Here is a 26,157-nt window from a genome sequence, read left to right as displayed (position 1 = left end):
CCGGTGTCTGGCAAACAGCTGAAAATGACCAAATACGATTCATCATGAATGTTTCCGGAGCTAGAATGACATTCAGAGTTCAGAAATTGATTTCACATGCCATTTTGAAATCCAAGATGGCAACTTCCGGTTTCTGAAAAAAAAAGTGATAAATGGCCAAATACTACCCAATATGGGTGTTTCTTTAACCAGAAATACGCTCAGAGGCCAGAAATTGTCTATAAATGTCATTTTGAAATCCAACATGGCAACTACTGGTTTCTGGAAAATGGCCGAAAATGACCAAATACCACCCAATATGAGTGTTTCTCTAACCAGAATGATGCTCAGAGGCCAGAAATTGTCTCCAAATGTCATTTTGAATTCCAAGATGGCGACTTCCGGTTTCCGAAGAACAGCTGAAAATTACCAAATACCACCCAATATGGGTGTTCCTTAAACCGGAATAACACTCAAGAGTCAGAAATTAACTACAAATGCCATTTAAAAATCTCCCAGCTGGTCTCGAGGTACGATGCTGGCCTAACAAGCCAGTCGTCGTATGTTCGAGTCCCGGCTGTCAGTAGGATCGTAGCGCTAGCCCCGCAATTGTCCTGTACACTCAACAGTCGGCTGCGAAGTCTGTGTATAGTAAAACAGAAGGTCGAGTTCCGATACGGAATGTAGCACCAAGGCTTTGCTTTGCCATTTAAAAATACAACATGGTGACTTACGGTTTCTGAAAAATAGCTCAAAGTGACCAAATACCACCCAATATGAGTATCACTGGAACCATAATGATGCAAGGAGATAAAAATTGACCTCAGACACAATTTTGAATTGTAAGATGGCAATTTCTAGGAAACAGCCGAAAATAATCGACTACTACTACATAAGGATATTTCCATAATCGAAATGATGTATAGAAGCCAAGCATTGACCCTGGACATCATTTTGAATTCGTAGATGACCACTTTAAGTTTCTGGATAACAACGAAAATAACTGAATACCATTCAATATGGCTATTTCCGGAATAGAGGTGATGTACAAAAGCCAAAAGTCGAGGATGTTGCATTCCGATAAAACCAATCATTTCCAACGATATAAACAAATCACAAGAGATCAATGAATTTGCAATGTTTAAAATTATTAAATTAAACACGAAAATAGGCGGGACGAAGTTTGCCGGGCCAGCTAGTATACTTTATAACTTTTTACCGAATAAAGATAGGATTTTCATTTGTTCAACAAGGTTTCATATTTTTGAATCTTATTATTTTTTTTATTTTTAGTATAGTAAATTTTTCATACTTTTTGACAATTTGCGATTATGCGGGTCATTCATTCAAACAATTGTTCCGAAGACCCTTTAAACTAGGATGAAGGTAAAAAGGCGCTATGGAATTAAGTTCCACTTTTTGCCTTATTGGACCACTGTGCACTGATGTCAGAAAACAAGACACAGCGCGAACACGGTAGGAGGTGGTGCTAGTGTTACTAACGATGATTCTATTGAAAATTTATTCGAAGCGTTATGTCTATTAGTCTATGGTAGAACTATGAATGAATGATGCAAGTATTATAAATAATTCTGAGTAACACTCTATGATAACGGTATGTGTCTTCTTATTTTTTTTTTGAGTTGATATGTGATGTCACACTAAAGCAAACCCCCCCTCCCCCTCCACCATATGTCACAAAATGTCACAATAATCGTCACTCTCTCCCCCCTAAATGCGTGACATCATTAATGGATGGATGGTCCTTGAGGTGCCGAGCAGTTACTGGAATCTTCGACGCAGAATGCATTTAACTTTAATTATAGGTTATTACAAATAAATTTTGATGAAATAGAAATAAGTGCATTTTTTTCACGCAATAAATCACGAATAACTTTATTATGGTTAAAGATAGTCCTATTCTATCTCTCGTAAAGCTATTCCTCATAAAATCTCCTGTCTCCTGACGGGTTTTAACCTTATATGGCTCTAAGTACGGTACCCACTTTGAACGCTTGAATGCGAAAATGTTGTAAAATTAAACTTTTTCGATAATTAAAAAAACATATAATTCATGCTTGGAACCCTCAACTGCTCTGAAAAATATCTGGCTCATAATTCAAACCCCACAGAATCCGTTAAAAATTTCCAGTCGACAATTTATTGAATTTGAAGTGCTTGAATTTTTATAAAAAAGACTGCTGTCTTTTTTCCAAAATTGAAATATAGATTACGTTATTTTATGTTGAATTTTTTTTCTAAAATTGAACTTGTGATTTCCCTAAACAGCATTAGGGGAGAGCGGGGCTAGTTGGTCATTTTTGGAAATAACGCTCAGTAACTTTTTGTAGGTAATATTATAACAAAAACTCATTACATCATAATGTTGTGTCAACCCTATAGCTTCTATAAAAAATCTAAACTACTCAAAATAGTTTGCAATTTTGCGGTTATTTTGTGTTTTCTGACTGGATGTCGAATTGGCCAACTAACCCCTCAGGTGGGGTAAGTCGGTCAGGGTGTGGGGTGAATTGATCATTTTTATTTCGGAAGGACAATTCAGTTATTTTTATAAACTGAGAGCACTTAACACATTTTTATTGATTCTTCATTCAAACCAGTTCTTTTTATAACAATGAGAGCTTAAAATGCAATCAAATATTATGATAAAAACATCATCACTAACCGATGCTCGTACGCATGCAGATGAAGATGGGCTTATCAATTAGAACACAGCCAAAGTAATGGCACCAACGCTGCTCTTTCCCTTAGTTGCCACAGTTTTTTCGGTTTCAGTACGCTGAGAACCCCCGTTTCGTCAACATTCCAGATACGCGGTGCCCCGAAGTCATGTTTTCCGTTACATCAGACAATTTTTCAAAGTATCCTTAAGCATTCTCCAAGTTGAATGACGTTGCTCGACCAACATTGATTGCTCCCAGTTTTCTAATGAACAGCACAGGATTCCTCTTTAAGAAATTATTGAGCCAATCTTTCCCGGTCATTTGATCTTAACAAGGTCGTTCGCTTGACGTTTGGTTCTTTTACAACAAAGGAAACACTTCAACCATTCACCATCACTGCATTTGCAGCATCCTTCACGGTCTTAGCGGAAGTCAAACCTCTGCCGGTTTTTCGTTCATACGTTCGCATTCCGAAATCCTGAAACAAGCTACTCATAATTGCATGAAAAATCCGTGTTACTCTCCCTTACCTGATAATACCTGTTGTTGCATATTGTTGGTCGGCCAGACACTAAATCAACGAAAACACGAATTGAATTAAAAACCTAAACCGAATTCACACAACACTATAGTATCGTCTTGTTTATCTTTTGTTGACAGTGTTTAGAATTAAATAAAATTATCCTTTCATATACAGTCTTGGTTTGGTGCACATCATTCATTATAGCAGTAGTACTATATTCTTGTAATCCACTGAACTCTAAATTTATGCATCCTCTTCCGAATTCTTTGTTTTAATAAAAAGGAGAGATAATAGTGTTAAGAGAACTCTAGCTATAAGTCACTTCAAATCGCATCGTTGAATAGAAAGGACCTAATCTGAATCTTCTCGCATTTAATTCAATCGTCTGAAACCTTGTGGTTGCCTCGCAATTCTTTCGTGTCGATCTTACGTTTCGTTGAGCCACATTTATTGCAAGTGGCCAGTCAGAGTTAAGACAAATATCAAACAGACAGCTTGCGTTCGCTCCAAAGTATGTCGAAATTTTCGTTAGGTAAGAGGTGTTTGCCGATGTGAGTTTTAATCAATCAATGATTCGGCACGTTATAACGTGGAAATTCACTAACACATTCATAGAAATAAAGATGTTGTCTGCTGTAACTTTTATCACGTTGATTTTGGTTTCAAATAAATGGTTTTTCAAAAAAGATCACGTGCTGTCCTCGTTGGTTTTGGTTTGCATCACGAAATAAACCTTACCTACTATTGCATATACTTTGTAATTCGGGTTCATTAATAATGTACATATAACCAACCAACCCCGCTAGAATGTGACCAACTAGCCCCTCATGCATTGAATATGAAAATTACTTAAATTCATGGACGCAACTACGGTGGGGTTTCAGCCTCCACTAGAAAGTTTTAAGAAGAACATTTTGCTTCGTCGCACTAGACTTTATTTTAGCATGCCGCTTTACTATGGCTGCGATGCCTAGTCTCGCGACGAGGTGGCCGTATTGGGTGTAGCTGGCGAGACACCGCATTTCTTAGCGAATTTCTTCATTTCTTAGCGAATAGCGAATTTTTTTATTCCATTGTGTTCGGGCAAATCTCCCGAGTAATAAAGAAACGACATCGCAATTTACGACGCATATGAGAAAGAGATGCCAGATAATTGTTTTCAAACTAAGCACGTGTGGTGGCGGGTTGAGGCTGACAAATTCTACAGTGCGCTTCGGGCAGCACGCCAGGTCAGTACTGGGTCAATATCGAGCGAATAAAGAAGAGTTTTTAAAACAGTTCGTTTGCTTCCAGGTCAAAACGAGGTGAGCTGATGTAATAAAGAAATTCGCTATTAGTTCAACAGTCCGCTGCGGATCATTCGCTGTTTAGGCCGCTCTTATCCTGGGGAACATACGCTCAAACAAGCTGCTCTCCAAGGAGAACAGCTACCCCTTCCCTGTCAGCATACGACCAAGTTCCCACCGGTTCACCGATGTTCCCTTGGTTACTCGTATTCCAGTCGGTACTGCGTAGAAGTAGGGATATGGCATTAAGCCTTGGACCACACTAGGGTATATTTTATGTTAGTTGGCAGTTGGCACGGGTGTATTGTTTGTACGCACTGCCCAGCCGTTTATTAAACCTAGCTCTCCTCAATATCGATTCAGTGTTGTTGAAAGAGCGTTGAGCGTTTATGCTGTGGTCAAGAAATTCAATAGATAAATTTTTGGAGATTCAATCCCGATTGAAGTGATTTTTTCTACTGTTACGACACTATTCTATTCGTTATTAAATTTGCGCATTTTAACTCTTTTTTCTCTTTCTTTAAACGAAACGTATGAAAACTAGCGCCCCCACCCTCCTAGAAATTTTCCTTAGTTGCGCCCATGCTTAAAATATGTGAAATAAAATGTTGGCGAAAGTTTTCTTGACACAGCTTGAAACCAGGCTTTCGAATACACCAACTCTTTTATCATTTTCGCCTGATGAAATAATATGCCAAAGCGATCAAGTTAGCTGATGAAAATATCGCAATCGTTCGTTGGGGAAAACTGTTCGGTGCTCAATGTCCTACTGTGCTGTTTTGCAGCATTAATACTAGGTTCGCTATTATATATATATATATATATATATATATATATATATATATATATATATATATATATATATATATATATATATATATATATATATATATATATATATATATATATATATATATATATATATATATATATATATATATATATATATATATATATATATATATATATATATATATATATATATATATATATATATATATATATATATATATATATATATATATATATATATATATATATATATATATATATATATATATATATATATATATGCTCTTTTTGAACGGAGGTAGGGAGAATCGATCAGAGTAACATCTGATAACAATTTGTGCCGATCGGCTGGATAGGCTCTGCTCACAAGTGTGTAGTGTCATTTTTTGCTCTGCCAGCTACTGTGCTAACCATGATGCAATGTAATCTGGTTTTGTAATTTCGCGTTGACGGCGTTTCTGATTTGTTTAGCTTTGCCAAGCGAACAAGAGAGAAGGAAATATTTTTGCTCATCACGCATATTTTGATAACTACATATAAGTAAGTTCGCGTAGATGCGAACAGCCTTTAAAATCTCTTTTAACACCGTCAACGCGAAACGCTATAATATCAATCTTTACTTGTAGCCAAGCTATGCCAGCTGCATTATTTAGGCAAAGCAAACGAGATCATACAACACTCGAGAGCAATTTCATTCTAAAAAGGATTCATTCGGAATCACAATAAGATTTTAAATTTTTACTCCGTCGAGAACTGAGCAGCTAAAATCTGTGCTCACTCAATCGGAGATGTGTAAGTTATCGTTTTTTCTGTGTACCATGAATCACAGTGCTCTTTTTTGCATTGCGTTTATAAAAGTTCGTGGTTGTGAAAAAGGCTACCTTTGATTAATTTTTTCTTAAGAGCTGTATCAAATCAAGCAAAACTATAAGTTGCATGCATATGCAACACGTGTTTACTGCCTACTGGTATCAAGAGCAATATTTTATATCTTCACATTCCTACGAAGAGGAGTATTCAGTGGAGTGCTTGAAACTAATCAAAAGAGCTTTCGTTATGCATTGAACCGGATTTATTTCAATGTGGCTAGCTATGTTTAGACAAAAAGTTTCAACTTGGAAACCGAGTAGAATTGATAGTCTATTTGGCACTAACCTGTATTTCTAATACGACCTAATAAAAACTGCACTTCATTTTGTCATTTAGTTTCTTTGGTTACCTATCATATCACCCATATAACACGGTTTTTTTGGTGGGCAGATTTGAAGATATCAATATTGACCAACTTACCCCGTAACCAACTAGCCCTGCTCTACCCTACCCCATGTTGCTGCCATAATAAAGACATTTATTTGAAGGGTGGGCCCCATGTTTCCAGACATCATGGAATTTCCAACCTGCCTAACCTACAAGCTGAAAAAAATGATATCAACAGTAGGTACCAAGAGCTCGTTGGGTCGTATTATTCAACAATTTACACATATTCTTTTAGGGCAATGGCTATTAAATATGGCTGATATCTTAAAATAGTATAATAACCAGTACAATAACCAACATTTTTTATTCCAGGTTGATGGAAGATCACAACGGTCCACAGTTTACCACTCTTCATAACAAAGAAGTTACTTTTATAACTAATCTGATAAGGGATCGATTTGCAGATGTGATGATTTTAGGAAGAGAATTCGTACGTCTATTGCAAAACGTTTCCAGGATTCCGGAATTCGAGAGTTTGTGGAAAGATATTTTGTATAATCCTAAGATACTTTGCCCCACGTTCAACGGTGTTTTGCAATTAATGCAAATAAAAACAAGCCGGCGCTTCTTGCGATGTCGATTAACCCCAGATGTTGAACGGAAACTACATTTTTTGATAAGTAATGTCAAGTTCGGCAACCAAAAAAGGTAATTACATAACGTTGAACCGTAGGTTTAATATTTATGAGCGATTCTTTGTAACAGATACCAGGATTGGTTCCAAGAGAGATTTTTCACAACTCCTGAATCACAGAGTCTTCGCTCAGATTTGATTAGATTTATTATTGGTGCTATTCATCCTACAAACGATATGCTGTGCTCAGATATAATACCTCGTTGGGCAATAATTGGTTGGTTGTTAACATCTTGTACGAATCCAGTTGCACAGGCCAATGCAAAATTGGCTCTTTTCTATGATTGGTTATTCTTCGATCCGCTGAAAGACAATATCATGAATATTGAACCAGGAATATTAGTAATGTATCATTCCATGAAAAGTCATCCTTCAGTCAGCTGTACACTTCTAGACTTTTTGTGTAGGATAATGAAACATTTTTATCCCAAAAATGAAGATAGAGTTCGCACTGGCATCTATAACTCATTGCGCGTTATTTTAGAAAAACAGGTGAGAAAATTTGGAAGGATAGGTAACTTGAAAGTGACCTTGGTCGATTATAGGTTATACCTAACCTTGTACCATTACTGGAATCTTCAAAACTGGATAAAGAACTCAAATTAACACTTCGGGAAAGTTTCAGAGATTTTTTCACTTCTGGTTCGACGACAAACACCTTTGGTGCAACTCCTTCAAGTAGATACAACTCCACTGAAAATGATGAAATTTCAAACGAAGGTGAGATATATGATATATTATATATACAGGGTGTTGAGGTGATTAAAAATCCTTTAAGCGGTGATAGAGGACCCTTTTTGATTAAAAAAATCCTTCTACACATTTGGCTAAAAATTTAACTACTGCAGAGTTATATCTAAACATATTAAAATGCCGCTCTGTCTGTCCGTCTGTCTGTCTGATCCATATTGGAAACTATTGAACCGATCAACGTGAAATTTTGTATATAGAGGTTTTGGGGCCCGAGAAAGGTGATTAAGATAGCTCGAGTTGCGCGGAACGTATTAAATATCGTTTCCGCGTTCCACTGAACTGAAAAATCGCAGGATTGTGAATACCTGCTATAAAAACAAGGGATACCACAGCTCTTTCCCCTTAAAAAAAATTGAACTTGAAAGAAATTTAAAAAAAAATATAATATTTTCAGATCAGCCTTCGCCGTATTAACAGTGTATATTCACTTGTAAACAAAATCTCGATCAGCCTTCGCCGTTCGTATGCGTTTCGATCGCCTCAGTTCGGTCGTTTCTGGTCCCGGCATTTCCGCTTTCCTTTTCCTTCCTTTCTGCTACGGGAATCCCCTGAATGGTTCTTCATCGTCATCAATATCGCCATTTGGAGTGGCCAGCGCCACCGTCACGTTCGGCCGGATATAGCTGTCTTCTGTCACCTTCCTCAGCTGCGTCCGGTGGGCTAGTGTAGTTTCGTTTCCAATTGCAACCTGGAAAGTATTTTGAGAATACTTTTCAATGAAACTTGCCTTCAACCCTTTTTGCCTGATTTTGGGGACTGTAGTTTCTATACCATACAGTATCTCCCGCCATCAGATCGTCCCGTGAGTCATGCTTTACTGTTGTTGGACTGTTAACATCATTGGCTGGGTTATTGTTTGTTAGTAAGTTATTTTTATACTGCTTTCTAGGGTGTATAAGGTCCAACAAGGTCTTAGGTATAAATGAATAAATCTTTTCTGGTGGAAATTTACCATCAGTTGTCATGCAGTTATTTCTATAATTAATTAAAAATAGTTGAATTAGATCCTCCAATCCCATATTTATAAAACTCGGTTCCATTAAGAACTTTTTTAAAACTTCTTTTACTGTTCTGACCAGTCTCTCAGCCTGCCCGTTACTCGAAGGATTGTAAGGTGGGCTTTTAAAAACCCTTATTTCTTGCCTCTTTAAGAAATTTACGAAATCATACGAGTTGAAAGGAGGACCACCGTCCGAAACCAAAACATCCGGCAGGCCAAATCTAGCAAAAAACACGATCGATTTCTTAAGAACTTTCCCTGTATCTGTGCCATTATTCGTGTATTCTATTTCTAACCATTTGGAATAACTATCTACCAAAAGCAAAAAGGTTCTTTGTTCAAAATGAAAAAAATCAATATGTATTCTGCTAAAAGGTTTGGTAGTGGGAATCCATTTGGACTCCCCTGTTTGTTTAGGCACTATAGCCATGCTAGACCACACGTCGCAGCTAGAGACATATTTTTCTATATCTGAATTTATACCAAACCAAAAAACTGTACCCCGGGCCAATTGTTTCATCTTAACCATTCCTGCATGGTTGACATGCAGGAGTTCCAAAATCTCGCCCTGTAATAACTGTGGAATTACTACCCTGTTTTTATATAATAGACATTCGTCCACAATTTCTAGTTCATCTTTATTAGAAAATACCTTAGCAAAGTATTTGTCTACCTTTGGTGGCCAACCTTTTGTTAAATAACATATGATTTTCATTAGAAATTCATCTTCCTTTGTCATTTGACCTATTTTATTAAAATTCAAAGGCAAGTCTTTTGTAAAATTCATGCTTCTAATAAAATCGCATTCTTTTGGAACCTCTTGTTCTTTAAATTTTGCAGTAATTTCACCGCCTTTCAATTCTATTACCGTTTTTATTATATCACAACTAGAAAAATAATGTCTCCAATTTGGGTAGAAAACATCTAACCAGGTTCTACCGAATAAAGGAATAAAATCATGTTCACCCTTCAACACCAGAAGCTTCAAGTTTGCTCTCTCTGCATATTCTTCATCTTAAAGCACTTACGCTTTATATGTCCCTTTACCCCGCAAAAATCGCAAGTCATCTGGGAATAGTCACGCCGCCGCCTATTTTCGCTCAGGTGCCATTCGGCTGGCTTATAGCCTCGTCCTCTTTGCGCTGCAGGTTGAGACCTAAACCCTAGCCGGTCTCTCACGTTTCCTCTTTGAACACCCCTTCGGTTGTCATAATTTCCATATCCGTTGCGTGCTATTTGTGATCCTTGATTGTTGTTGTAGGGACCCTGACTACTCGTCATGCTGTGGGAAGCAATTCGTCCCGGCTCTTGTTCAGCGTTCTGCACGTTCGCCCCAAAACTACGAGCCTTGTTGTCTGCCATCTCCCAAGTCGTAAGAAAACGTTCCGTGGCCTCTAAAGTAGCCATATTTTCATTAATTAGTTTTTTCCGCAATGCAATATCGCGAACGCCAGAGATAATGCGATCGACAATGGCTGCTTCCTTAAAATTCCCGAAAGAGCAGAACTCTGCCTGCAATTTCAGGGCTAATATAAAGTCTTCTAAAGATTCACACGGCTGCTGAACGCGGTTATTGAGTTTTAATCTTTGTATAAGGTCTGATTCGACTTTGTCGAATCTAGCTTTAAGTTTACTAATAATTTCGTTGTAACTAGCTTCAGTCAACGCATCGTTAGGATAAATGAGCTTTAGCTCAGTATAAACCGCTGGTCCAGAAAGCGCAATAAAATGGGCTTTACGGTCCCCTTCATTTACTTTGTTCACCATAAAAAGAAAGCTTAACCGTGCTGCCCATTCCGTGAAGGAATTTCCCTTACGGAAGGGTTCTATTGTAATGCTCATTTGAGCCATTTTCATTTGGTGATTGTGGTAAAGTAAGTATATACCTATGTATATGAGCCGTTGAGAGCTAAAGTGGTACATGTGCCATTAAGTAAATTTTTCAGGAGACGCTGTAAACGAAAATACTCAAATCGTAAATTATTTCCAACAATTTTTTTCAACACAACTGCACTAAATGAATGCTGGAAAGGTTTCAAAAGACGGTACATGAATGCATAACGAGTTCTGGTTGAGAAACTTACACAAACTTCAATGGAAAAACATGTACCACTTTTGTTCTATGGGAAAAATAATGACAACCAGAAAACGTTGAGAGCAAAAGTGGTACATGTCCAGTGTGAGCATGAAGGATGCATTATAGCTCTCTAATCTTAGAACATAGAACATTGATGTCTTCAGCAGAGTTGTCCAAGTGATTGAGTACTATAAAATGATGATCTGTTTGTTGAGGAATTCTGTCTCTTCGTGGCGCTGGTGTATATGTATTTGGTAACAGCATACGAGTTGATACTGAAATAGGTAAAATGCTTTCTGCTACAAAATAGTCACGGGTACACTAGCACCACGTAGTGAGAAAATTCCAAAGCAGACTTCTTCTTCTCTTGTGAGAGCCTATGACCACTGCTACCATTACTTAGATATATTGTGGTATGCCAAAGCAGACAGATCTTCATCTGAAAGTACTCAATCACTTGACCAACTTTGCTGAAGACATGATTGTTTTATATCCTAAGATCCTCGACTTACAATTCATCTAACATGCATAGATTGGACATGTACCACTTTTGCTCTCAACGAAATGGTGATTATGTTAATTACTAAAAATTGTGTTGGCTATAATTTTGGTTTAGGTTATCAGATCTCGGTTTTTCTTGGATATTCTAGTACATTATTGCGTTCTGCATCAATTTATGCAAAAAACCCAAAAAGTGTAAAAATGGCACATGTACCACTTTTGCTCTCAACGGCTCATATATAAATTTAATATATGAAGAATATATAAAGAATATATAATTAATATTTGATATATAATAATCTACTATATAAAAATGGAATTCCGTAACGCTTGATAATATTGGTATTATTCCCTCAGTCTCTCGGAGGTGTACAATAATCATCATCATTTTGAATCGTTCTAAATCAAAAATAATAAGCGGTGACATGTAGGTTTTTTAACATGAAAATGTTCGCTGATGTTCAGGAAAGACATTTGAGAAAAAATAATAGGTATCCAATTACTAAAACTTGAGATATTATTCAGAAAACTACATAAAACATGCAAAGTTATGACTTTTTGTGCTAAATTTGCCTCTAAATCGAAATTCAAAGCGATGACATATGATTCTTTTTTCACTAAAATGTTTGTTAATGTTCAGGAAAGACATTTGAGGGAAAATAATTAGTATTTGATCACTAAAACTTGAGATATTATTCACAAAACTACGTAAAACATGCAAAATTATGACTTTTTATACTTAATTCGTCTTCAAATCAAAATTCAAAGCGATGACATGTGATTCTTTTTTCATTAAAATGTTCGTTAATGTTTAAGAAAGACATTAGAGAAACAATAATAGGTATCTAATTACTAAAACTCGAGATATTATTCACAAAACTACGTGAAACATGCAAAATCATGACTTTTATGCTGAATTTGCCTCTAAATCAAAACTCGAAGCAGTGATCTGTGATTTTTACTATAAAAAAATGTTCGTTGTGTTTAGGATTTCATATTTGAGGGAAAAATAATAAATATCTGATTATTTGAAATTTAAATATTTTCCACAAAACCACATGAAAAATGCAAAACCATAATTTTTCAGGTTCAATTTGTCTCTAAATCAGAATTCAAAGCGATGACACGTGATTTTTTCAATGAAAAGTTCGTTAATACTCAGGAATGACATTCGAGAAGAAATAATAGTTATCTGATAACTGAAAATAGAGATATTATTCACCAAACTAAGTAAAACATGAAAAAAAACTGTGTAAAAACTAGGTATGTTTGAAGATGTTTTTCTGCATACAGAAAAATACATTAAAATACTCTTTTTGAAATTTATATGTTATACATATACTACATGCAAAATTTTGACTTTTTGAGCATGAGCTCAATTCGCCTGTAAATTGAATTATTTTTTCAATAAAATGTTCGTTGTTCCTCCAACATCTGCAAATATTTTCTTGCAGAAGAACTTATGTTTTAATTTGGTGCGAGACGAGCACAAAAAAATTACATTTCTGATGTTTTCGTAGTTTTGTGAATAGTAACACATTACGGGATTCGAAATACTTTTTTACTTTTACCAAAACTAGATCTTGGGACATTTGGCTGGAGGAAAGGCCACATTTCATTGGTTTATTCTTTTTTTTTAATTTCTACGTAGTTATGTGAATTAAAACGTTAACTTCTTCTCAGACGTGTTCCTTGGACACCCACAAACATTTTCGTTATAAAAAATTCACATGTTATCTCTTTAGATATGATTATAGAGGAGAACTAAGCATGAATGGTCACGCTAAATTCTTCTTACATTGATTTCTTTCTTCTAAAAGTTACATAAAAAGAGGTTTTACTGTGAACGATCGACGAATATCCGGTTATCACCCGAGTGTGGTATATTCGGAACTGGGATGACCCCACATAACATTCCCCAAAATAACGACTTCTGGTTTCAGAAAAATAATCTAAAGTGGTATTTGGCCAACCATTTCAATACTTTCGAAACTTCCGAACTCCATACGTCATTTTGAAATCCGAAATGGCAACTTCCAGTTTCTGTAAAACATCCTCAAATCACAAAATGCAATCCAATATGGGTATTTCCGTTTTGTGCGTTCTCCGAATGTTAAAGTACTTAAAGTGATGATGGACGTATAAGATGTGAAATACTTTTGAAGTGAGTTGTGTTAATAATGCAATGAATCATAAAAAATGATTCCTAATATTGAAACTTTTGATCCCGAGCATCGCCGGGAACGTTCAACTAGTATATTATATAAAAGAGAAATAAAACAATCAACAAAAATATTTAAAAAAAAATATTTAACTTAAATATTATAAAAATATTTAGTGAAATATTTTCAAAAATTTTCAGCAGAAATAAATATTTCTGAAATTTATTATCAAAAAAAAATTATTTGGAAGTATAGTCCAAAAAAATCCTACCTTGCCACACGTGGTATTTTTTTTTCAAATGGAATTCTCTATCGACCAGTTAGTCGCTGCTGTGTGTCCTTTGTGTCAATTCTTTGTCTGAATTTGACGCCAAGTAAGCGACCTTTGTCACCGTGATTGTTCCTGGTTTCCTTTGTCCTCAATCCTTTTCTTCGTAACTGCTTCCTGTAAAACAAACACTCTTAATTCTTTTGTTTTACACAATTGATTTATTTAATAATTATTTTAAATAAAAGAAAAACAACCTATTGTAAGGTATTTAACAATTAAATTGTAAAAAAAAAATTATTTTTTTTGTTGAGAAAAAATCCCATTTTATGCGAACCACCCTATGCTTTTACTCACGGCTAACACCTGTACCTGCCGAAATGCAAATAGCGCTACTCTTCGCTTGCGCTATGTCACACCACTGGACGAAAAAAAAGAAAAAGCGAAAATTCTCATCTCCCGCTAGAGGTTAAATTGAAATGTTAAATGGTCTTGAAACGGTCCAAAATGACGCAAAAAAAACAATGGCGTCGCACGCGTTTTTCCTTTTTTTGTTCACCTCGTCGACACTGTAATGTCTTATGTTACCGCAGTAACTAGACTTAACACAAGCTTTAGTCCTTGACTAAGGCTTGTGTTAAAGCTTTAAAAAAGAACTTGAATTTTTACCTGGCTATTTAGCCACTCTATCTCAGAAAACCTGTCGAACTAGTTGGCGTAATCACGCAAGACGGAGGAGACTCTATCCCAAGTCCGGGAGAGCTGGATGTTGGCCGGAAACAACTTTACCAGAGGACCTGGAGAACACTAGCGGATACACTATGAACTTTTATATTTGCACTTCAAACTGTCCCAGAGTGGAGTACTTAATGCGCGGATTTTTCGGTACGTTTTGTCACAAGAGAAAAGAACGTGTTCACTGTTTATCAATTCGAATTGAGCCTGGAGAGCCCGCTCCAGGATCATTTTATTTCTCTTACCATTTTCTGACAGTGTTGCGCGGAACGTATAAAATATCGTTTCCGCGTTCCACTGAACTGAAAAATCGCAGGGTTGTGGAAACCTGCTATAAAAATAAGGGATACCACACAATCAAGCAACTGCAACCAAATTTTGCATGTGGGTGTTTTTAAAGGTAATAAATTTAATGGTTGACCATCCCTCCCTCTTCTGGAAGGGGGGGGGGGGGGTTCATACAAATAAAACACAAAGGAATGACGCTAAGATACCAGAAATTGTCTCCAAATCCAAGATGGCGATTTCCGGTTTCTGGAAAACAGCGGAAACTGACCAAATTCCACTCTATATTGATATTTCCGGAATCTTAATGATTTTCCGAAGCCACAAATTGACCTCAGGCCAAATTTTGAATTGCAAGATGGCAACTTCCGGTTTCTATAAAACAGTAAAAATGACAAATTTCGTTCCATATGATTATATCCGGAACCAGAATGATGCACAAGAGCTAAAAAACCACCACATACACCATTTTTAATTCAAAGATGGCGACTTCCGGCTCCTGGAAAACAGCCGGAAATAAGCAAATACCACCCAATATAGGTGTTTATTGCCATTCTAAAATCCAAGATGGCGATTTTCGGTGTCTGAAAAACAACGGAAAGTGACCAAATATCACTCAATATGGCTGTTTCTGGAATTGCAATAATTCAGTTAGACCACAAATCTACCTCAGACACCATGTTGAATTGCAAGATGGCAACTTCCGGTTTCTGGAAAACAGACAAAAATGGCCGTTTTTACCCAATATGTTTATAGCCGGAACCAGAATGATGCACAGGAGCTAAAAATCGACCACAGACACCAATTTTATTTCAAAGATGGCGACTTCCGGTTTCCGAAAAACAACGGAAAGTGACCAAATACCACCCAATGTGGGTATTTCCGGAATCATAATGATGCACTGAAGTCACAAACCGACCTCAGACAACATTTTGAATTGTAAGATGGCAACTTCCGGTTTCTAGAAAACAATAAAAAATAGACCACCCAACATGATTATATCCGGAATCAGAATGATGAACAGGAGCTAAAAATCGATCGCAGACACCATTTTTAATATAAAGATGGCAACTTCCGGTTTCTGAAAAACAACCGAAAACTACCAAATACCATCAAATATGTGTGTTTCAAGCCAGAATGACGCTCAGGGACCATAAGTTGATTTCATATGTCATTTTAAAATCCAAGATGACGACTTTCGGCTTCTGGAAAACAGCCCGAAGTGACCAAATAACACCCAATAACAGTATCTCCGGAACCTGGATAATGCAAGGAGCTAAAAATTGACCTTAGACACCATTTTGAATTGTAAGATGGCAACTTCTGAGAAACAGCCAAAAACAGGGCTAGTAGCGAGTCACTTTTTAGTGACTTTGTCACTATTTTGAGCCTAGTCACTAAAAAGTCACTATTTACGTTAAAAAGTCACTAAGTCACTATTTTACGACAACATGGTCACCAAAGTCACTTTTTTAGCTTTAAATGTATAAATTTACAATTGTTGTATTGCAACATACTTTAGAAAGCTTGCTTCTCATTTACAGAATATTTGGACAGTTCGGCTTGTAAGGCATTTTTGTTAACTTTTCCATCATAGAAGTTTCATGCCAGGCAATGTTTTAAAATTTCTAATCGAAGTGAACAGTGCAGAATAGTTACGAACGAATTGTCTAAGAGCTGCAAAGGAATGTAAAGGTTTATTCTACTAGCTACTCGCGTCTTAAACCAGTGTTGTGAGTGAAATTCCGTTTGTAGTTTGATTTGCTTGTCTTAAATCAACTGTTCCTCCTGGTTGAAGTGGATTCAAAAATTTCAAGCTTATATTGTGCATAGTAGTGTTGAGGTCTCAATTCGTAGGATTTTGCTTTCAATCATCCGAGCCTACCGGTGTTTACCAGATACTATTTCGAAATTCCATAATGATAACCCGTTCTACGCATATTTGTCCCATGCTCCAGATCAAACAAACGAGTGTTTAGTGGGACGAATTTGATTAGAAAATGTCAAGTGGGTTAAATATGCGTGGAAAATCATTGATGGGACAAACAGGCTTAGTATTGTTTTTGCAGATATTCGGAACGAACAATGCTATTTTTAATATATTTTGAAAAACCCCTCCCTTAGTTAGCTTAACCAACTTCAAACGCTTTTCGAAGCTGTCACAGGCGGCACGGATTCCCAGATTTTCTGGATAACCGCTTTACAAGTTGAAGATTTTGTAAAAAAAAGATTATTGAGTTGAGATCAGATGAACTTAACGGCAATTTATTTCTATTCAAAAAGTCCCTCGAATTGTCCTTATACCAACCTTGAGTCAAGTTCGCAGTATGCGCTGATGCACCGTCTTGCTAGAACATATAGTAATTAGCTCTGAAGAGTTTTCCAAGACACGGGGTAACGTTTTTTTCCAAAACTACCGTTTTATAATAAACAGCATTAAATTCGGCGTCTTTGTAAATTAAAATCAGATTTACGTTCGACGCCATTGCTATTTTATGTTAAGCGTTGTTTGCCCAATAAATAGTTAATGGGTTCGATGATGGCAATTTCGGTCACGGGTTACTTTAAAACACGTTTTAAAACACAGCTTTGACATAATAAAACGTGTTTTAAAGTAACCCGTGACCGAAAATGCCATCATCGAACCCATTAAAATCAGAGGAAATTTACTCGCTTGCAAATTGCTCCCGAGACCATCACTAAAGCTGTGCTCTGCAATCGAGGAACACTCCTTTAGAACTCTGAAATGTTGTCTCTTGCTGCTGCCCACATTCGATTGTTTTGTGTAACCAGTCACACTCCAGGCCAAATAGTTTCTCATCAGAAACAATGAACTCGCGAACAGCGAGTTGTGAAAGTATCGTTTTCACTCTATCAACCCTCTTTTTCTAAAAGAATCGGCCAAAATTTTGTGGACCGATTCAATAGATATACTCAGATGGGTGGAAATAACAAACTAAACGTTATCATTTCGCTGGACACGCTTCTTCATAACTCACAATTTTACGACTTGCGGCATCCTTGCTGATCGTGGCCGACAGAATTTTCAACGATAGCCAAATAGAATGTTTCCTTGTATTTTTCGATGGTTTAATAAACGAAATCTCGCCTAGCTTAACATAATTTAAGATGTTTGAATATTGTGCAAGGGCAGTCACTGACCAAAAATCGTTTTATTACGACTTTCCGGATTTGTTACATCGCACATCAAGAACTAAATACAACTGACAGACCACCAACACACCAATGCGTATTCGAGAGTGCATACATTCGTTCACGTACTTCCATTAACACTTATAACTCGAAAACTTGTATTCGAATATTTTGAACAAGGTGTTATTACAACCATTTCAATGTGAAATTATGATACAGATTTTAGTTGGACTTTTTTTCTATGAGAACAAATCATTGCACATCCTTTGTTCTAAAGACATAAATTTCAGATAAAATTCAATTCATTTATGGTTCAACAATAAATTTCAAAACCCTCTTGTATATTTTTGGTCACTATTTAGTCTCTATTTGGTCACTATTTTAATGAAAAAAGTCACTAAAGTCACTATTATTTTGCTCCAAGTTCGCTACTAGCCCTGCAAAAATGACTAAATACTTCTCAATATGAATATTTTCGTAATCGAGATAATGCAAAGAAACCAAACATTGACCCTGAACACTATTTTGAATTAAAAGATGACCTCTTTCAGTTTCTGCCAAACAGCCAAAATAACTGAATACCACCCAATATTGGTATTTCTGGATTCAGATTGCAGGGTGGCCAGCGAACCGGGAAAATCCAGAAAACCGGGAATTCGAGTATGAACCGGGAAAATCGGGAAAAGCCGGGAATTTCAATACTTAATCGGGAAATTAATCATGTTTATTTCAAATTATTTTTCATTTACTACATATTTAAAAACTGTTCTATTAGTTCAACGCGCTATACATTTTTTGCCATCTCACAAACACTGAAAGACTCAAGGAACCATTTAGTTGGTCTCAGGGTAAGATGCTGGAGTAACAAGCTAGCTAGTCGTCATTCGGCCAAGAGAGATGACCGCTAGAGTGAATAGTTCTGTACACTTACCGCTGGTTGCGATTGTTCTTCTCTAATTTGTCTTCCTTTTCATTCGCACTGATTAGGAATTCAACAGTAAGTGCCGATCAAACATCAAAACAATCACCACTTTACAGGATCAACGTCTAATGTCATTTATGTCTGAGTTTATTTCAAAGTTATGTGCCGAATTATTCATAATTGATGTAGAAATATTCTTTAAAAAGAAACAAGATTTGAATCTAAGATTACAAATCGCCACCAAAAACTTACAAATCCCAAATTACTAAAAAATATTTTGAAGGCCAGAGAACCAGAGTTTGAGTTCAACAATTATAATTTGCATTCAGTATCGTCAGAGAATAGATTGATGTTTATTATGCAATACAGTTTGTGTTAATTATGCATATAGGTGATTAGTAATAAGAGTTTAAAGTTCATTGTTTGAGCTAAAAACTAATTTTTCTCCACCGGGAATGGGCTGCTTAAGGTGGTAGCGCCACCACGTGGCCGACTACGAATTTTCAGTGCCACAAGACTCGGGAATAGTTAATGCGTTATGAAAACACTATCTTATGTTTTCATCACTACACACTTAGTTTCTTTTACAGAACTCAGCAAATCTTTTACTGAGTTTTCAACAGCTGAGCCATCAGTAACCTGTTCGGTAATTCATTTGCTTGACGAGTGTTCGGTATTTTTTCATTGTCGCTGAAACGTCAAAAAAGCTGATAGCTCAGCAAAAATTTACAAACCGTTCATCAAAAGTTGCTGCATGAGTCGGCATTTACAAAGCTGACGATTCGTCACAAATTACCAAACGTTCTGCAAAATGCATTTCAAGCTTTTTCTTGGTTAAAAGATGGAAAAATATAAATACAATTATACTAATAGTTGCTATTATAACCGTTGAAAAATTTCATACTACTATTTCGGATAGTTTTTATCATTTGTACTACTGTTTCCAGCATATTAGAAGAAACCCAAAATTAATCCACCTAGCGGTGAGACCCAGCCTTTCTCTTTCGAACTTATTATTTGTTTGAATAGACTTACATAATACCTTCAATTAATAGAAAAATAATTTCTGCTGGATTTATTTTCCACTCATATAAAGAATTTCTGGTAGCCAAAAGCATAACTATACCTAACATTTTGGCAGTAACATGAAATAAATATGTTTCAAATATATGATCCATTTTTTTTGTTCCTGGTATAATCGAAACGTTACTGTACTCATATATAGGTCGGACTCGATTATATATCATTTTAGATTCGACTTTTTATGCTAGGAAAATTTTCCCTGGCCTAAAAAGACCAAATATCTTTCGATATGAGAAATTGTGCAACAGTATAGTACCCAGAAGCCAAAATCAACTTCAGACGCATTTTATATTTTCGGATAGTGGCTTCCTTCTTTACCCAATGTGAGTTTTTCAGTAACCGGGATAATTCTTAGAGGCCGGGAATCTCCTGCGACTTATGGTTTCTGGACCACCTTAAATTGTCAAATTCAATGTAATAAAGGTATATTCACTCTTTGGGTCCTAGAATATTGAAGTTGTATTTGGAGTAATAATTGAAGTATAAAATGTGAAATTTGACGTTATATTTGTGCTAAAGAAATATCCTTGTATTTTTTGTATTTATGAGGTATATAAGGGCCAAGGGCTGAGTCACTGGTGTTATGAGGCACCATTCATGCTATACCAGTGATAAGAGGATTGGCATCACCGTCTCAGTAACCCGCTGGTCAATTAAATTATGTGTAATCAACCAGAATAACCCTGGGCAAGTTGCAAAAATACTGTTTTGTTAGGGTAGTCAATTAACTGCCGAAGGATAAGGAAAGGCAAGGATCTCTGAAGGTTAATAAGTGTATGGAAGTGTGAGTGCGTGTGTGTGTAAATGTATGTGCATCTGTTTGTTCGTTGAGTTTACTATACTGAAAAATAATGATGATAATAATAAAAATTATGATAATAACAATAATAATCGTAACAATTATTATAATAACAATAATAAAAATAAAAACAGAACAAAATAATAACAACATATGCTTATCAATAAACAAAAACAAACATGATAAAATAATACTTAGCTTTGAAAACGAAAAACTGTGGTTCCTTGATAAAATTTCGCTGTGTTGGTGAATTCAACACATATCTAGACATCTAAGCTCAAAGTTTCATTAGGGACCAGGGCCGGCGGTTCATGTGGGTAGTATGGGTAGTAGTACCCACTCGGAAAATATCCATGTGGGTACTTACCCACACGGAACTATAGGACAAAACCAAAATAAAATGAAATGTTGCGAGCGACAGATTTTGTTATGGATATCGTTGAGCGAGAGGTTATAAATTTACAGATTTATGTACAGTTGTAAAGTCGATCGGCCTCCTTCCACGTCCACGATTCATGTCCGTAGAGCGCCACTGGGAGGATCAGAGTCATATAGAGCGCAAATTTCGTACGGATCTCTAGGCTACGAGACCTAAACTGGCTACGCAATCCGTAATAAGCCCTATTCGCCGCCGCAATTCGCCTCTTCACCTCGCGGCTCACCTCGTTGTCAAATGTCATGAGAGTACCAAGATAAACAAATTCGTCGAACACTTCGAAAGTATCCCCATTCATCTCCACCGCAGCACTAACACCCGTAGAACTACCTGCTCTACGGTTAACAACAATTATATCCGTGTCGTCCGCAGAGCCCAGAAGCATATGAGACTTAGTGATGATGGTGCCGCTCTTCTGCACACCTGCCCTTCGTATTGCACCTTCCAAAGCTATGTTGAACAGCAAGTTCGAGAGCCCATCACCTTCCTTCAGACCATCCAACGTCACAAACGCGTCCGAAAACTCGCCCGCTGTCCTTACGCATGATGTGAAACAGCCAAGCGTCGCATGGAACAGTTTAATTAGTTTTGTTGGGAAACCATGTTCTAGCATTATTCGCCAAAGCTCGTTGCGTTTCACTGTGTCGTACGCCTCCTTAAAGTCTATGAACAGATGATGCGTCTGCAAGTTGTATTCTCGAAACTTGTCGAGAATCTGTCTCAAGGTAAACATCTGGTCCGTTGTAGCTCGCCACACTCAAAAACCACATTGGTATTCTCCAACAAAGGCTTCCTGCAACGGCCTCAGTCGCTGGAACAGGATACGGGAGAGAATTTTGTAAGCGGAATTGAGGAGGGTTATGCCTCTATAATAACTACAGTCGAGCCTATGTCCGTTTTTGTAGATAGGGCATATGAGTCCTTCCAGCCAGTCCGTAGGTAGTTGTTCCTCAGACCATACCCTTAGGATAATCTGGTGAATTGCACTACACAGCCGCTCGCTCCCAACTTTGAAAAGTTCGGCCGGTAATCCGTCCTTCCCAGCTGCTTTGTGGTTCTTTAGCTCTTTGCAAGCATTCTTCACCTCGTCCAATGTTGGGTCCACAGCTTATCCGTTCTCCCCAATTTCTATCGTGTTCCCCTCGACGACTCTCCTAGCTTCCTCACCGTTCAACACCACTTCAAAATGTTGCTTCCAACGCCTGGCCACCTACGATTTATCGGTAATCAGGTTCCCTCCTTGTCATTGCACATGGTACGTACTGGCACGGTCCGGTTCCTGATTTCGTTGATCGTTCTATAGAAGCTCCTCGTGTCGTGGCTGGTGAAGCAATTCTCCGCCTCCGCGAGGACGCGATCGTAGTGCTCACGTTTCTTACGGTGGTGATGCCTCTTTTCGGCAGCTCTTGCCTCCCGGTATTTCTCCCGCATCTGACACGTTACACGATTAGCTGCTACTAACGTGTTGGCGTAGGCTCGGTTCTTCTCCGTCACCGTCTAAGCACTTAGCATCGAACCACCCAGTACGCGTGGTTCCCGTTGTCATGCCTATCACTTTTCGCGCTGTTTCGCTGATCGTATCATGGATGAGCTTCCACTGCTCGTTCAGATCCACTCCAGCTGGTTTACCGATTCGTCTATCAACTTTCCGAGTATACTCTGCAGCAATTCCTTTCGCTGAAAACCTCTAGATGTCCAGATGTTTCTTCCTCGTCGATCTCGATTTGAATACATTGGACAACCGGGCGCGAATCTTGCCTACCACGAGATAGTGATCCGAGTCGATGATGCCCTCGAAAGGACCGCATATCTATGACGTCTGAAAAGTGCCGGCCGTCGATCAGCATGTGGTCGATCTGGGAGCAGGCCTCTTTATTGGGGTGTCAGACGGGTGCGTTCGTATCTTCGATGACGATCTTTATATCGTGCTGTTGGCACTTCTCATACGTTTTCTCGAGGAGCTCATAGAACTCCTTCTTAACGTCATCGGTTTTATCGCTTGTCGGCGCGTACACGTTGATAAGGCTGTAATTGAAGAATCTGCCTTCATTTGGTTTCCAAGTAGCACGAAACCGACGCCCCGTTCCGCTCTATCACCGCCACTGTAGTAGATGTGATACTTGGAAGAAGTGCCCGCGGTCGGATCAATCGCCCAGAATTCACGTTCTCCGGTTTAGGCCATCGCACCTCTCGTATGGCTGCTACCTCCGCATTTGCCTTCCGTAGCTATCTGGCCAAGATGCTCGCGCGTGCCGGTTCAAGCAGAGTCCTAACATTCCAAGTACCAAGTTTCCAATCGTTGTTCTTTTTCGTTTGCCTAGGTCTATACCGATTGTTCCGATTCGTATCAGTCTCTGGATTGTTCGTAGTATGTTTATTTTCAGCATGCTGCCTTACTAGGGCTGCGATGCCTAGTCTCGCGACGGGGCCGCCGTCTCGGGTGTATCTGGCGAGACACCGCATTTCATAGTTCAGCCGTCCGCTCCGGATCAGTCGCTGTTTGAGCCGTCCTTGACCTGGGGAACAGACGCTCAGGCAAGCTGCTCTCCAAGGAGAACAAATCCCCCTTCCCTGTCAGCATACGACCAAGTTCCCACCGGTTCACTGATCTTCCCTTGGTTGCTCGTATCCCAGTCGGTACTACGTGGAGGTAGGTATAGGAGTTGCTGGGCATTATGCTATGGACCACACTGGGGTCTATTTTATGCCAACTAGTACGGGTGTACTGCTGGTACGCATTGCCCAGCCGTTTACCAACGTTCAACACTACACCGATTTTTTTTAAATGATAAAAAGCGGGACAGTGTCCGGTGAAGAGTCCCGGATTATCCGTAGTTCATTACGATTAAGACTAAGTAACTTTCTGGCGGATAGATTAACTTTTTAGCTTGTCTACAACCCTGTACCTGTTGCCATTGGGATGCTATTTCTAGCCTTTCCCAAATTAGCAGTTCGCTTTTGATAGCGGAATTGGACGTTCCCAGAAACGGCTCGGGGCCAATAAACCACTATGCTGATCCTTGTCTTGCTAGGTAGTCAGCTTGTTCATTACCCTCAACTCCGCAATGTCCGGGCACCCAAAACAGAAAAACTGAGTTCTGCCGGGAAGGTTCCCGTAGAGTTTCAATACATTCCCAAACAAGTTTGGAAGCGCATTTGACGGACTTAAGTGCTAGTAGTGCTGCTTGACTGTCCGAGAATATACCGATTTTCGCATGTCTGTAGTTGCGTCTCAGACATATTTTTGCGCAGATATATATGGCATATACCTCTGCTTGAAAAACGGTGGGCCATTTGAGACAGTAGATGAATAATTCCCCAACTTTGAGCAAAATCTGTGATGGTCGTGTCCAAGTTTTTGCTTTTTCGTGGTCACCTCGTATGGAATGACCCTTATATTTTTAGAATTTTTCTTCGCAAAATGGCAACGGTTTGAAAAAAAAGTTCGGTTTTGACAAAAAAATCGACTTTGATTGTTTATAACTTTATTTGTTGTTAATCAATCGCTAAAATCGTGTGTACTTCACTAGATAATCTAATGAAGAAGCTACAGTTAATTTCAAGTCAATCGGATGTAAACTTTTTCTGTTCTGCTGCTCGCCGATTTTAAAAAAACATGGTTTTGAGAAAAACGCGTCTAAAGTTTCAAAATGCTATAAATCTTAAGAATCGCAGTAACAAAGCCCATACTAATTTTTTTACCTTCAGTCAGCTATCCCTGCGCCGTAAAATTGTCCTTCCTGGGTTTTATTTTCCACTTCTTCCGTTTTGCCATCTGATGTATGGCTGCGCCTAGCCTCTTTCGCGATGTCGGACAAGCGATGCTTAGCGACTTTGACACAGTTGGCGCCCGATCCCACGCAAAACTCAAACTTGTCACTCATATTTAAGTACTTTTGAATATAACTCACAGTTAAAGTATAGAAATCTCAAACAAAGAATGTACACAACGAGAACGGCTGATCGACTAAAAAGGAAATTGTGAGTAAACACGTTCTGTAGAGACGCTATAACGGTCGAAATTTGATGCAGAGACCTCTATACTTCAAATTTGAAACACGATAACGATCGTAGGTAACTTCTGCTAGTTTACAAAGCCTCGAAATAAAAAGAAAAACGAGCATCGCCAATTTAAACGAAAAATGTGATTTTGGAGTATAAAAGTTGTTCGGTACAAATAATTTTAAACGAACTTTGAGTTTAGATCTGTACTTGAGCGATGTAGATTTGATTCTTGGATAGTTTTAGCATGATTTAGGCCAATAAAAATAAATGGCGAAAAAAAATTTTTTTTTTGGTAGATATAACCCCTTAATTAGTGTAGCTCATCAACAAACCTCATTAGAAAAACTCAGCTCCACATCACGCTGATTTCCTGATCCTCCTGAATTCCGGATGTTTCAATTGTTTTGAGCTCCTTCTTGATTTTTCGATCAAACAGTCGACGTTTTTTTGCTCTGTTACCTTTATGGTAGACCATTCGCTTCAAATTTCCCCAGATAGTTTCAATAGACTGCAGATGAGGCACATTATTTGGTCACTTTCCGCTGTTTTTCAGAAATCGGAAGTCGCCATCTTGGATTGCAAAATGGCATTTGAAGACATTTTCTAGCTTGTGGGCGTCATTTTGGTTCCAGAAACACCCATATTAGAAACCGGAAGTTTCCATATGAAATTAAAATCCTGGGCTTGCAAATTTAAAGTCCCAGAAGGAGTTCCCAGCACTGCCAGGAACATCTAAAACCCCAGTTGTTCCTTTTGCACATCCAGTTGATGAAACAAACTCTGGATTAGTGAAATTTTCTGACATTGTGGACTGGATTTTTGA

General features: G+C 37.8%; 1 protein-coding gene across 2 annotated transcripts in view; it reads left to right on the top strand.

Annotated features, from left to right (window-relative positions):
• Positions 1 to 26,157, top strand: part of LOC129726605 (integrator complex subunit 3 homolog) — a 456,869-nt gene that overhangs the window by 20,841 nt on the left and 409,871 nt on the right. For both annotated transcript variants that reach the window (XM_055683515.1, XM_055683516.1), the window contains exons 3-5: positions 6,834 to 7,169; positions 7,227 to 7,647; positions 7,701 to 7,875. In XM_055683515.1, coding sequence (XP_055539490.1) covers positions 6,834 to 7,169; positions 7,227 to 7,647; positions 7,701 to 7,875 — 932 coding nt within the window. The remainder of the gene's footprint in view (positions 1 to 6,833; positions 7,170 to 7,226; positions 7,648 to 7,700; positions 7,876 to 26,157) is intronic.

This window comes from Wyeomyia smithii, chromosome 3 (genome assembly GCF_029784165.1).
Source record: "Wyeomyia smithii strain HCP4-BCI-WySm-NY-G18 chromosome 3, ASM2978416v1, whole genome shotgun sequence".
Lineage (NCBI taxonomy): Eukaryota > Metazoa > Arthropoda > Insecta > Diptera > Culicidae > Wyeomyia > Wyeomyia smithii.
Note: the sequence above shows the minus strand (reverse complement) of the source record. Positions and strands in the feature narration are given on the sequence as shown.